Source organism: Canis lupus, chromosome 3 (genome assembly GCF_003254725.2).
Source record: "Canis lupus dingo isolate Sandy chromosome 3, ASM325472v2, whole genome shotgun sequence".
Lineage (NCBI taxonomy): Eukaryota > Metazoa > Chordata > Mammalia > Carnivora > Canidae > Canis > Canis lupus.
Window position 1 is genome coordinate 58472745 of NC_064245.1, and position 13343 is coordinate 58486087.

At 56.2% G+C, this 13343-nt stretch overlaps 1 protein-coding gene across 2 annotated transcripts; it reads left to right on the forward strand.

Moving 5' to 3' along the window:
- Positions 1 to 64: 64 nt before the first annotated feature.
- DNAJA4 (DnaJ heat shock protein family (Hsp40) member A4) lies at positions 65 to 12954 on the forward strand. Of its 2 annotated transcripts, none has more exons than XM_025438649.3 (8): positions 65 to 220; positions 871 to 1009; positions 5242 to 5422; positions 6823 to 6927; positions 7738 to 7965; positions 8867 to 9097; positions 11132 to 11232; positions 11321 to 12954. In XM_025438649.3, the coding sequence occupies exons 1-8, from the start codon at positions 141 to 143 to the stop codon at positions 11534 to 11536; spliced, it is 1281 nt and encodes a 426-aa protein (XP_025294434.1). In that variant the 5' UTR covers positions 65 to 140; the 3' UTR covers positions 11537 to 12954. The 2 variants fall into 2 exon arrangements, with proteins under 2 accessions (XP_025294434.1, XP_048963984.1); XM_049108027.1 differs by lacking the exon at positions 65 to 220 and adding an exon at positions 725 to 743.
- The last annotated feature ends 389 nt before the right edge of the window (positions 12955 to 13343 follow it).

Sequence of the window (13343 nt, forward strand, 5' to 3'; positions counted from 1 at the left end):
CAGCCCTCGGGGCAGGGTTCCCGCCCGCGCGCCCCCTCGGGCCGTCCGGCCGTCGGACCTGCGGCCCCCACGCACCCGGGGCGCACGCACCTGGGCGCAGGGCGGCCCCCTCGCCGAAGCCCCCTTCCCAGCTCCCCACCATGGCCCGGGGCGGCGGCCAGAGCTGGAGCTCCGGGGAGTCAGACGGGCAGCCGGAGGAGCCGCCGGCCGAGGAGCCGGGGTGAGCGGGCGGGTCGCGCGGGCGGGCGGGCGGGGCTGGGGGCTGGGGGCCGGGCAGTCGGCCGTCCGGGCGCGGGGGTCCTCGAGCGGGGAGGGTCCCGGGGTCCGGGGTCCGGGGGTCCCGGGGTCCGGGGCGGGGCTCTCGCGTCCAGGGACCAGGTTCGGGGTCCGGGGTCGGGTGTCCCGGGTCGGGGATCAGGCGTCCCGGGTCCAGGGTCTAGGGTACGGGGTCGGGGTCGTGGCTCGGGGGTCCCGGGACCGGGTGCAGGGGCGGGGTCCGCGGGTCGGGTGTCCGAGGCCCGGCGTCCTGGCTCGGGGTGCCCCCTCCCCCCTCCCCTCCCCCCTCCCCTCCCCTCCCCCCTCCTCTTCCCGCCCCCTCCCCCCACCCCTCCCGCCGCCCGCCGGGGCGCCGCCGGAACCTCCGCGAAGGTTCTGGGCGTCTGTGGCGTCACTGTCTCCTCGCGGAACCTTCCGCCGGCGCCGAATAAAACCCGCGGCGGAGGAGCCGGAGGCCGAGTGCGGCGGTGCCCGCGGCGGCGGCGGCGGCGGAGCGGGAGCCCGAGCGGGAGCGGGAGCGGGAGCGGGAGCGCGGGCGGGCGGCGGGTCGTCGGGGGCGCACTGACCGGCCTCGCCCGCCCCGCCCGCCCGCAGAGCCAAGATGGTGAAGGAGACGCAGTACTACGACATCCTGGGGGTGAAGCCCAGCGCGTCCCCCGAGGAGATCAAGAAGGCCTACCGGAAGCTGGCGCTCAAGTACCACCCGGACAAGAACCCGGATGAGGGCGAGAAGGTGCGGGGGCAGCAGACGAGGGGCTGGGGTCGGCTGGGGTTAGACTGCGGGTGTGGGGGGCTGCGGTCAGGATCACCGCGGGCCCTGGGACCCCTGGGGACCCCTGCATCGCGTCTCCCCCGGTGGGCAGGCCCCACGGCCCCTGCAGCGCGGGTGGGCACAGGCCGAGGGCGGCTCGGAGGAGGGGCAGCCCTCCCCCCACAAACGGAGGCGCGGCCGGCAGAAGTCATGCACTTGCTGTGCTGGGTGGAATTTTGTGTTCTTTCCTCCTGGATGCAGAAGCCCAGGGGACGAGCTGCTTGGACCTGGGCCAGTACCAGGGCAAGCCCGGGTCAGGCTCGGTGGCCGGACCCAATTCCGTTGGTGTGCCTAGGTCTTGCTGGGTCAAGGTCGTCAGGCCCTGAATGATCCTAGTTTTGAAACAGACACGCAGATCTCTACCCTGACACATCATTTTGCAGGATTATTCCACGTTTTCGGTGACAAATGACCCACAGTTGATTCTAAGGACCGAGTGCCTGGAAATACTCTGTCTAATGGGGACCTGAATGAAATGTTCCTTGCAGGGGGCAGAGCCAGCCTGAGTCGGTGACTGGCAGGACCTAAACTGAGTCTTGGGAAAGCTGCTGGCAGTCCCAGCCCTCTGTCCACTGTCTGCCACTTTCTCATGAAACTCTGGAAGTCTCAGTGGTGGTGGGGAGGCTCCTGGAACAGGGCCAGCACTGACACCCAGGCCGCTGGGGAAGCCGCCGTCCGGCGCCCAGACCCTTGGAGACCAGGCCAGCCTGCGTTCACTCTCCACGAGGAGCCGTCTGCTGCAGGAGGGGCGGCTGCTGGCTGCCATGATGGCATATTTATATTTAGCCACATGTGCCGAGCGTGGCTGTCACAAACGTAACATGCTCTCCTGTGAGACGTTTGTGCCTTGCTCACTCGCGTTCTCATCTATATTTAGAGGGCTTACTGTAGCTTTCACAGGCCCTGGCTTTCTGCGCACTGCTAGTGATTCAGGACGTGCTAGCAGGGTCGGTGGAGCCTGTTGGTGAGGATCTCCCGCGAGGGGAGCACATCCAGGCTTCTGGTGTGACACTCAGAAGGCCGCTTGAGCCTGTTCCGGGTCACATCTCCGAAGTTCAGGGCTGTGCATGTGCACGTGGAGTGGGTCTGTGCTCTAGAACTTGGGCTTGACCTCCACAGCATTTCTGTAGGTGTTGTCCTGTGCGGACCTGTGGCAGGGGCCATGTGGTTTGTTTTCAACCTTTTAGAGCCAGGCACCAAACCCTGTCACCTAAGTGAGGCTCTTGGTGAGTAGGCAGGGTTTTGTCATGTCCCCCCCATCTCGTGAAGCACGAAAGCCATCAGTGTGGGGGTTCCAGTGGGCTGCCCTAACCCCTGCCCAGAGCCTCTGGCCCCGTCCTCCCCTCCCTGGTGGCGGCCAGGGCCTGCTGTCCGGCTTTCGTAGTGCTGGCACTAGGATGTGTGCAGGCTGGCTGAGTGAGGGGCACTGTGCGGGAGGAGGAGCAGACCCTGTACCCAGACTGTTTGGGCAGGGAAGCTGGGAGCCCAGCGGCCATGGGGCTGGGGATGCAGTTCATAGAAACCTGACAGGAGACTCACTGACCCACCAGATCCCTACTTTCTGGTCCTGCTGTGTGCTGGGCGCACGGTGTAGACTGCTGCTTTCTCCTGTATTTGTCATGGGGAGAACTGGCACAACTTTTTTTTTTTTTTTTTCCCTCCTAAGGTTGTCACTGTATTATTAATGTCTCTTCAAAAATAGATTCACTACTTTCCTCTGTCGGGAGGCAAGTGAGCCAGCTCTGGGTGCTGGCTTTTGTTTTGTGCCCTGTTGTCCTGGGTTGCTAAGCATTGGGCAGCCCGTGCTTGCTGTCAGGTGCTCCGCGGAGTCTGTACTTACCCCCTCTACGCTGCTTTTCTGCAGGATTCCCGGGCAGGGGGTCAGGAGGCCAGTCCCCTTTGGGGGCCGTGCTGGGGGCATATTCTTGGCTGTTACCCTCATCAGCTTGAGATGAGTTTGGTTTTTTTGGCCAATTTCACTGTAACTTTTAGTCTGAATAATAAATTTTCAAGTTAAAAATCATTAAAAAAATCATAAAAGAGAGCATTACAGTACAGGAAATATGAGACTCTAGAGAAAACCCCCCCATGTACACATCTCCCAATGGCTTTTCCTGTGCCTCTCTGCAGGCAGCCTTTTCCAGGTGGTTGATCCTGCATGGTCATCCTGGTAGCTTTTCTTCTTACCACCTAATATTCTATCACAAACCCTCTTCCAAGTTACAACATCATCTCAAAGTCATTTTTTCCTGGCTGAACGGTGATCTCATTAAGGTCCCCTGGCAGATGATCACAGTCTGAAAGGTGAGCTGGTGTGGATTTTCAGCTTAGAGGACAGGGTACAGGCCGGAACCCAGATTAGACTCTGGAATTCTGGTGCCTCAGAGGTGGGCCAGACCTGCTCATGCTGGTGGGAGCCCTGACCCTGGGGGAGACGCTCCTCTGATGAATTTCCAAGTGACGCGGTGTTGCTTTGCTTCCTAGATTGACCAGAGTATTTGGGGAGTGTTTCTAGTGGAAATTCTCGAGAAGTGTATTTATCTGGTCCATGATGTGCGCCCCTACTGTCAGCAGGAAGTCGAAGGCATAGGGAGCAGGTGCAGGTCACGGACAAGAGTCTGATTCTGACATCCCTTGAGGACTTGTTTGTTAGGTCTTACTTATTATTGATGAATTACAGATTTCGATCTCTCTCAGGAGTCTGTAATACAAGAGAAAACCTAGCTTCTCTGTTGAATTTCCATATTTGCTTCCTCAGAGCACATTTTCCTGTTTTACGGAGCCAGTGGTGTTGTGGGCTATTCTCTCAGACTGCAGACGGCTCTGCAGGGCCAAGACCCTTCTGCCCATATTCCTCTAGAATTGAGCCATTCACCTGACAATATCTGCCACCTGCCTTTCGCACGCAAACGTTGTTCTAGGCCCTGGGACACAGCAGTGGACGAAGCTGAGCTCAAAGTAGACTCCGTGGGGCAGGGGGAGAGGGGGGTCTGACGGAAGCCTCAGGGAGCGTGAGGTGGTGTGGGCTGGCCACATGGCCCAGAGCGAGGCCCGGCTCGGACTCTGGTGCCACAGACCACCTTTGGGACCTGGGTCAGAGGACTGGTGGCCCACCATGGCAGCAGTGTGCTCAGCGGAGACGGGCTTGAGGAGGTGGGAGGCCGTTGGGATTATGGCTGTGATGTAGGTGCAAGCTGGTGGCCTCCATAGGCTGGGTAGGTGGAGTGGCAAGAAGGGGTGGATTAGGGATAGCGGACTGTGTTCTAATTTTACTTTAAAACCTTCATGTACCTGGAGGAGAGGTGGGCGTGGGGCAGTGAGCACCTCACGCTGTAACCAGGGGCAGCCTCTGCTTCACCAGCCTCTCGTTATGCTTGCAGGCCTCATAGCCTGTCCCCCGAAACACTTCAGTGTGTTTCTCCTGTGAAAACCCCATTGTACGTAACCGCAGTCCACTTAGCACGTTGGAGAAGTTGAACATCAAGGAATAAACTCACATTCTCTGGTCGTTGCAACGTCTCCTGTAGTGATTTTCCCTAGTCCTGGATCACACGCTGCACTTTGTTCTCTTTTAGTTTTGCAGAATGTCTTTCAATTTGGTTTTTCTGATACCTTTCTTACAATTGGATTCTGGTGACATACTAAGCGTGAGTGCAACATGTGGGGCATTTTGTGTGTCAGGGTGCTGGAGGTCAGCATTGGGAGGCAGTGCCAGAAGGATGTGTTGACAGATGAGAGGGACAGGAAATGAGGTGTTGGTGTTGGTGTTAACTGAGCTGGGGAGACCGGGTGGGGGTGTGCACGAGGCGTCTCACGCAGGTAAACTGGGGAAGTAGTCCTTGTGTCCCTAAGGCCTGCGGCCGTACCTGGGAGCCTGGGGTAAGCCCTGGCCTGGCCTGACTGCCTCTGGCTTCCTGTCCGGGGCAGCTGAGGTAGGGAGGAGTGTCCATTCCCCACCACCACGGCACACTCTCTCGTGTTCATTGGCTCCTTAGCAACGCTGGCCCTCGGTCCCTGTCCGTGAGGGGAGCACACGGGCTGGCCTGCTGGTCTGGGTGTCGGGGTACGGAGTACCTCCATCATTGCATTCCTTGCCGTGGGTTGCTTCAATGAAACTCAAATCTTCTTTCTTTTCTCTTTCTCTCTCTTTAAAGTTTAAGCTTATATCCCAGGCATATGAAGTGCTTTCAGATCCAAAGAAAAGGGACATTTATGACCAGGGTGGTGAACAGGCGATTAAGGAAGGAGGCTCAGGCAGCCCCAGCTTCTCTTCGCCCATGGACATCTTTGACATGTTCTTTGGTGGTGGGGGACGGATGGCTAGAGAGAGAAGAGGTAAGTGCTTTTTAAAGGCACTAAGCAAGTTTTATAGTTTTAAAATCCTACATGTTCCTGGAATCAGGGTGGACCTTCAGCTGTAAGTGGTTCCCCGTTCTGTGGTATCCAGGCTACCTGGAGCCTCCTAGCACCTGATGCACTCACCTGACACCTGCAGATGCCACCTGAGAGGCAGCAGATGGGGTGGCGAACAGAGAGGAGGAGGGGAGCTTGTCCTGTTTCTCCCTTATTGGGCTCAGGCCCTTGCGCATCCTATGGGACATCATGGCACCTCCTGCCCTGCGCCCGTGTAAGCTGTTTCTGGCTGGCACTCTGCAGTGTGTGTCATTTTCTGGGGCTGCTCAGATTTTCCAGAGAATGGAATTCAAGCCATTATGTGGGGACATCTTTGTAAGAGACCACCTGCCTGTGTCTTTGGAGGTGAGTCATGGTTGGCAGCATCACCCCCTGGGGTGAGGTGAGGGCCTTTGTTCTGGGGTTGGTTTCCCCACCTCTTCCCTCCTGCCGGCCCGGAGCCGCCCCTCTGGCTGTAGGCAGTGGTCTCTAGTCGCCGCTTCCCCCAGGTTACCAGGGACCTGGAAACTAGACAGCCAGCCAAGCTTATTAAAATCCTGGGGCCCTGGATGGATAAGGCGGTACTTGTTCTCACATTATAATCCATTCTGAGCTTCAGAAGCTTGGTCATCCAGTCTTGAACACAGGGTGCGGATAATCAGCTGATCACGAGGACAAGCCCTGGCCCCATGACCCCTGTGTCGCTGGCTCGGATAATTGACAGGGACACAGTTACAAGCTTGGGTCTTGAGGTGGACAGCTTCATACTGAGTCCAGTTGTCTTTCCAGGTTAACAGCAAATAAATGGGGACAGTGTGTCTCCACGACAGTGTGAGCCCCAGGGGCAGTTGTGGGCTGTCTGACCCTGGCCTGGAGCCCCAAGGTGCAGGGTCCACAGATCAGGTGTCAGCAGAGTTCCCACTTGACCACAGATTACAGAAAGGCTCAACCGTGCAGAGCTACAGAGCATGAGGCTCAGGGAAGAGTTTCGGTTAAAAGTTCCCAGACTGGTGGTCACACCATCTTCGAGGGAAGGAAGGGCTTTCCTGGGGAGGACCCATGGCCCTGCTGGGGGCCTCCCCTCCCCACCATCGCTCTCAGGTTTGTTCTGAGGAGATGGGAAGTCTTACTGTTGACTTCTATAAATGATCGAATAACCAGCTCTTCACTACAAAGGGCATTTGTTCTCGGCTGGGGGAGGCGGGTGGGGCTGAAGCAGCACCTCCAGTGGGAAGGGAGTGTGGGCGTGGCTCCGCAGCTAGGGCTCAGGCCTCAGGCAGGCGGGATTTTCCATGGCCCGTAGTGTCCACTGTGGTACTAACTGTGTCTCTCTCCTCCATAAGGCAAGAACGTCGTACATCAGTTGTCTGTAACTCTGGAAGATTTGTATAATGGAGTGACAAAGAAGTTGGCCCTCCAGAAAAATGTAATTTGTGAGAAATGTGAAGGTAAAAATTAATGTTTGAAGGAGTCCTATAGCTGATCCCTTAGATCTAGAAAGTTCTGATTGTTTTCTAATTCAGAGAAAAAGAATTGTGTATCTTTTCAAATGTAAGGGTCAAACAGTTGCAAACAGGTAGCCTAAGGGCTGAATCTTAGTTTGCCCTGTATGCTTTTTCTTTGGACTGACATTTAACATGTTGATCATTATTTTGAACATTAGAAACCTGAGATAGTTCACCCAACTTAGGGGCCAGATAGGAAGTGTTCCAGGTCCAGGGGCTACAGGGTCCCCAGCGGCTGTTGGCACAAATAAGCAGATGTGCCTGGGTGCCAGTAAAGCCTGATTCACAAAGCCAGGCAGCTGGCCATAGTTTACTGTTCCTGACTCAATGTAACTCCATGTAAATGTAACTAACACAGTTTTTAAAAATAGGAATTTTCAAGAAAAGTCGTGTCTGGTGATTTCAGACACACGTCCTGAGTTGGTTGAGCTGGGCTGCCCCACGCCAGGTCTCTCAGCCCAGCCCCCTCGGTTACCTGTAGGCAGGGGTGGGAGACAATATCGCTGGTGAAGCTCAAGGAATGCATTTGGCTGGGCATGGCCAAAGCTACAAACATTCGAGGTCATGTGTTAACATCTGGATGTTACTGCTTGGTTAGAATCATCCAGACTCTGTGCATTGCTTTCCACGCCTATAAATAGAGCTCCAACCCCGGGGTCCCATGTCAGGGCCCAAAACCCCTGCCCTGGCGCCCAGAGGGACGGGCTGTCTGCAGAGGAGCCTGGCTCTCACTCCTGCCGCACCTCCCTCCAGGTGTTGGCGGGAAGAAGGGGTCCGTGGAGAAGTGCCCTCTGTGCAAGGGCCGCGGGATGCAGATCCACATCCAGCAGATCGGGCCGGGCATGGTACAGCAGATCCAGACCGTGTGCATTGAATGCAAGGGCCAGGGCGAGCGTATCAACCCCAAGGACCGCTGTGAGAGCTGCAGCGGTGCCAAGGTGATCCGAGAGAAGAAGATTATCGAGGTACACGTCGAGAAAGGTGAGGCTACACAGCTTAGCACTCCACACCACTGGGAGTGCTTCCGGCAGCTGACTGTGGGGTGCACAGGTCAGGCTTCTGGGATGTGGGACGCAGGGCAAGACATCCGGACGGGGCCGAGTGTGCCCCAGCCCTCCTGTTCCCAGTTCCCCACCTGGCTTCACTGCCATCCCCATCACCAGCCCAGTCTGCCTGCTGCAGTCTGCTGCCTCCAGATCAAAAACGATCCATTTTGAAGGTTTTTCAGTGCCCTCAAAGGTGCTTGACCTTGATTTTGGTTAAGTGCCCTCCCGTCCTCCTCAAGCCATCCCCTTGGAGTCACGGGGCATCTTTTTCTTGACCACCTCGGCCGTTCACTGGCCGGAGAGCTCCTTCCTTTACACGTGACCCCCGACTGCCGAGATTCCCCCACGTACAGCCCTCCCCTGCTCTCCATCCTGCTGACACTGTCATTTTAAGGCCTCGCTCATTGTTAGTGGTTCTCCAGGTATTTCTGGATTATTTTGTGAGCTCCTAATCTGGTGAATATGTTCTACGTGAGAGATGAGACCAAAGTACACAAATCAATACCCAAACCAACACGGGCATCCTTAGAGGACTTCTGTTTAAGCATTCTGGTACACACCCCCAGAGCCTTGCACCATGCGTGCAGCATCAGTGGGTGGTGACCATGTGCGTGCAGTGGCGGGTGTGGCAGCCACCCAAGGGGCTGTGTGCCAGGGGAGGCGTGGCCTTCTTTCTCTTGGCGATCCAGCTATTGTTCTGGTCCCCGTGCCCATGAGGTTGGGAGGTTTGACGAGTAAAAACCCTCAGGGGACTGTGTGCCATCTTCATAGCTTTGTAGAAAGTATGGTTTTTTTAAGAGAGAGAAATGCTAATCAGAAAGGATGATGTCTCATAGGTATGAAAGATGGGCAAAAGATACTGTTTCATGGAGAAGGAGATCAGGAGCCTGAGCTGGAGCCTGGCGATGTCATAATTGTACTTGATCAGAAGGATCATAGTGTCTTTCAGAGGCGAGGCCACGACCTGATCATGAAAATGAAAATTCAGCTTTCTGAAGCCCTCTGTGGCTTCAAGAAGACGATAAAAACGCTGGACGACCGAATCCTCGTTATTACATCCAAGTCAGGTAATGTTTCAGGGGCGTGTCTGTGGCTGTCGTGCTGAAGGGCGGCTGTGTGTGACATGGCTGGCCGCTGGCCTGGCTTCGCACTGGACAGTAGTGAGACTTCGTCTTCTTTGAGTTGAGTCATCGCTAATGACTTGAGAAGTTTCTGAATGTTTTAAATATTCTAGAAAAAAGAATTCAGAGTCAGGGGAAAGAGCCTCCCACAGGAATCCTGGCATCCAGTGCTCTCACTGGAACCTGCCAATTTAACTCAAACTTTTAAAAATTAATTGGGTAAGACATGAGGGGTAACAGGTGGTGGCAGTGCCACCTTCCTCATGTGCCCCCCCAGCTCACGTGCTGCTGATTACCCATCAGGGATATTTTAAAGTAGAATTTTCCTCAGAAGACGTTGCCTGTCAACTCAGCCTTGGCTGCTCATGCAGACCCACTCACCTGCACACGCCCACGGGGGCCGGGAGGGGCCAGAGGAGGACGGCAGAAGGCGGGGGGGTGTGTGGACTGAACTTGAAGCAGTCTCCAGGTAGCACGGAGATGACTCATCCGTGTCAGCACGCATCTGGGCAGTGGTGGTGGTGGCTACATACCCAGGCTCCCTGACAGGGTCAGGAGCAGCTTGCTGAGGCATCTGAGGTTTAGGGTGGGTGGGGATGCCCGCTGCCTCTCCAGAGGCGGTAGTGGCTGGTAGCTTGAGCGGATCTTGAGCTGCCTGCTTGCCTGCTGGCTTCTTTCTGTGGCTTCGTTCCCTCTGCTGCTTCTCTCTGTTCTTTCCCTCCACTTTCTTCCTTTTCTGGACATAAAATGATACGGATTCTATATCCAAGCCTTGATCAGAGTTCTTTAATTTTTTATTTGGAAACCACTTCAAACCAGAAGTTGTAATGATAAACACAGTACGTGATCTGCCTGTTGTTAACATTTGACCTACTTTCTCATTTTGCCACGTGCGTCTACACTGATGTGAGGGGACATGGCAGGGTAACACGCCACTCTCATGAAAACATGAAATGCAGCCCTCACAAGGTCCCTGGTTCCTCCGCTTGCTCGAGTGGGGGCCTTGGGGGCCACGGGGGCCACAGCCTCCCTGAAGCCCCAGGCAGCAGTCATGAGTGTGAGGTCCAGGCCTGCTCCTGGGGCCCTATCCCTGACCGTGGTGCTGAGAGTGCAAGCAGGCTGGCGTCAGTGCAGCTTTAAGATGGCTCATCCTCCTTGGCCACAGTTGATGGGCAGCCTGGCTCTGGGTCAGTGATGGGGGGCAGAGGAGACCCCACCTCCTCACGTAGTGACAGGGAATGGCCAAGGCTTCAGAGAACCTTCCACTGGAGTAATCTCCTCCTCCTTCATTTATTGTCCTTTCCCTTCACCTTCTCATTTGGGCTTCTCGTTGCTTGGCTGCTGCTTCCTCCTCTGTCTGCTGCCGAGGGCTGAGACTCAGGGTTGGGGGGGGCAGGTACCTGGAACTGCTGGAGGGCCTCATGCGTGTATCTTCCCAGCCTCCTCTGAAGTAGAGGCAGAAGCATGAGGCGTAGGGACAGAGATGGGAGAACTTTCCAGCCCATAGGACGGCCATAGGCCCTGAGGCTGAAGGCCCCACACCGAGTAGGACCCTGCCGCTCATGACCCAGAGAGGGTCCTCGGCACCTTTCCCTTGGCAGGCTATGGAGCAACCATGCTGGGCGTCCCCTCCCCACCCTCATTCTGCATGGAGCTAGCTTCTGGCGACCGTTGCGCCCTTTCTTTTTCAGGGTGGTGGTGGGGAGACAATGTTTTTAGATGTGGGCCAGAACCCTGGAGCTCAGGGGCCTAAACCCCATGATGCCTTTAGAACGTGCATCGTGGGCAGTGCCGGAAGGCAGGCTGGACCACCTGCAGCTCCCAGGCTCCAGTCCTCTGGTCTGGTCGGCATTCAGAGTGGTTTACCTTGTGCTGGAGGGGCCAGCACGTTGCCCGGGGTGCTTCCCCTTGCCCTCCAGCAGGGTCTGTCACCAGGCCACTCCCGTCTTCTGCTCCATAACTGACCCTTCTCTGCGGCAGGCGAGGTGATAAAGCACGGGGACCTGAGGTGTGTGCGTAATGAAGGGATGCCCATCTACAAAGCGCCCCTGGAGAAGGGGACTCTGATCATCCAGTTTCTAGTAAGTTCCAGATGGTGGTCGTGGGCTGTGTTAGGCATGCCTCCCTGGGAGGGGCAGCTGCTACCTAGCTCCACCTCACCCTCCACAGGTCATCTTCCCTGAGAAACACTGGCTTCCTCAAGACAAGCTTCCTCAGCTGGAGGCCCTGCTGCCCCCACGGCAGAAGGTCAGGGTCACAGATGACATGGACCAGGTGGAGCTGAAGGAGTTCAACCCCAGCGAGCAGAACTGGCGTCAGCACAGGGAGGCCTACGAGGAGGATGAGGACGGGCCACGTGCTGGGGTGCAGTGCCAGACAGCGTGAGGGACCAGACAGCTGGACTAGCGTGCCCTGCGCATAAAGTTGGCACAATGAAAATGGCATCGCCTAGTGGGCTCGTGTCTGGGGTGTCCTGTGTGTGTGTTCAGCCTTCTCAGTTGCTGAGTCGTCTTGTTTTTTTTTTTTTCTTTTGGTTGTCACTTAAGTTACAGCTTTATATTTAAATGTTTCAAGTGTAAATCACCTCTAGTCTGCATATGGAATGTTTATTTACATTTTCAGGATACTTTTGAAGCGCCAGTGGCTTTGCCATAACCACCAGGGCAGCTGTTTGTAGACCCCTAGGCTCGGCCTCCGGCACGGATGGCTTCCCTGCCCCCCTCCCGGGGCTGCTGCTGGGATGGTCCTGAATCTAGATTCTTCATGAACCTCCCCCAAGACAAAAGCACAGCTGTGGCCTGCACTTGGTCCACATAAAATGGGGGGCGGGGGGGGGGGGGGAGTATGATCATCTGTCCTGGAAGCTTCCAGGCCTTGTGGGGGGAGGATAATCCAGTGTTGTCTACGAAGCGCTGACCCCACACCTTCTCCTCTGTGGTTGTGATGACTTTCTGTTGGCAGCCTTTGCACTGCTCTCCCACCAAAGTGCTTACCGTAAAGACAAGGACACCCCCAAGTGCTCCATAGCCTCAGGGCAGCAATGGAAGCCGCAGGAGCAGCCTGGTCTGGGAAGGCACCCCCTCCCAGATCTGGCTCCCTTTGACAGATGGTTCCTCTGGCTACATGGCCATGGAACAAAGGGCTTCTTGCTGAGGGGATGTGGTTCTGGTGAGCACACTGCCTAGCCAATGCTGTGCACTGTGGTACGGGCTGCCTGCCCAGATGGACGGTCCTCACCGCTTTACTCCCAGCAAGTGGCCACAGCTCATGTGTAGGGTCATCATAGCCCTTAGCCGTCACTGGTACCTTCCTTCCCACTGCAGTTGGGAGAAGCTGCTGGGCTACAGAAGGGGTCACTCGTCAGACCTGCCCTCTCTTGGTTCTGCAGAACCTGCAAGTTTGATGCAGACCAGGGCCACCCACAGTAGGGCTGAGGGGCCCCACAGGCCCACACTCAGGGTGAGCCAGCTCGCGGGACCAGGCTCCAGCAGGACTGTGTGGGCAGGCAGGCACCACTTGCTCAGAATAGGTAACCCCCAGTGCCTGCTGTTCAGGACAGCCCTAAAACCTACTCTTCCAACCAAGCCTGTGTGCAAACCCATTTACAAATGGGACCATAGCTCCAGGGTGTCCTGTCTATACCACAACTTCCTGATCACCGCCGCACAGCTACTGCTGACGGGGTGGCATTACCTTCAGCTCCTTCCTGGTGGCAGGAATGGGATTTGGAGGATGTTTCTTAAAACTGACTCCACCTGTATCTTTGTCACCTCAGAATTAAAATTGAGCTGGTCTGAGAAGAATGGCTCTGGCTGTTGACATTTTCTTGAGATCCAATGAGGGTGTTAAGTGCCAGCCTGCCTCATGCTGCTGGACAGGCGCTCCTACCTGGGGTGAAGGTATGTGCAGACATCAGGCATACAGGCAGCTGTAGAGAGAAGGGGTGGTGTCTGGTGGCAGCTGTGGTGCAGGCTTTATTTGGGGATGGCACAGGCTTTATCTGGGGATGACAGGGGCTTGGGGGACAAGCATATAACCTCACAGGCATATGGAGTCAGTAATAAAAAGCAACTAGCTTCAGAGTGTGAGCCATTTCCATGCAGACCCCGTTGAAGGGACACCAGCTTCTGGGGTATGGAGGTGGGGCTGGCACGTACGGACACCACAGGCAATACCCCCCTAAAGTCTAGGG

Bases quoted from the DNA above. Each gene is read 5' to 3' on its own strand.
- DNAJA4 (XM_025438649.3), top strand. From the start codon at position 141: ATGGCCCGGGGCGGCGGCCAGAGCTGGAGCTCCGGGGAGTCAGACGGG. The intron at 1,010-5,241 runs GTGCGGGGGCAG...CTCTCTTTAAAG, and splicing joins ACCCGGATGAGGGCGAGAAG to TTTAAGCTTATATCCCAGGC. The intron at 11,233-11,320 runs GTAAGTTCCAGA...CACCCTCCACAG, and splicing joins CTCTGATCATCCAGTTTCTA to GTCATCTTCCCTGAGAAACA.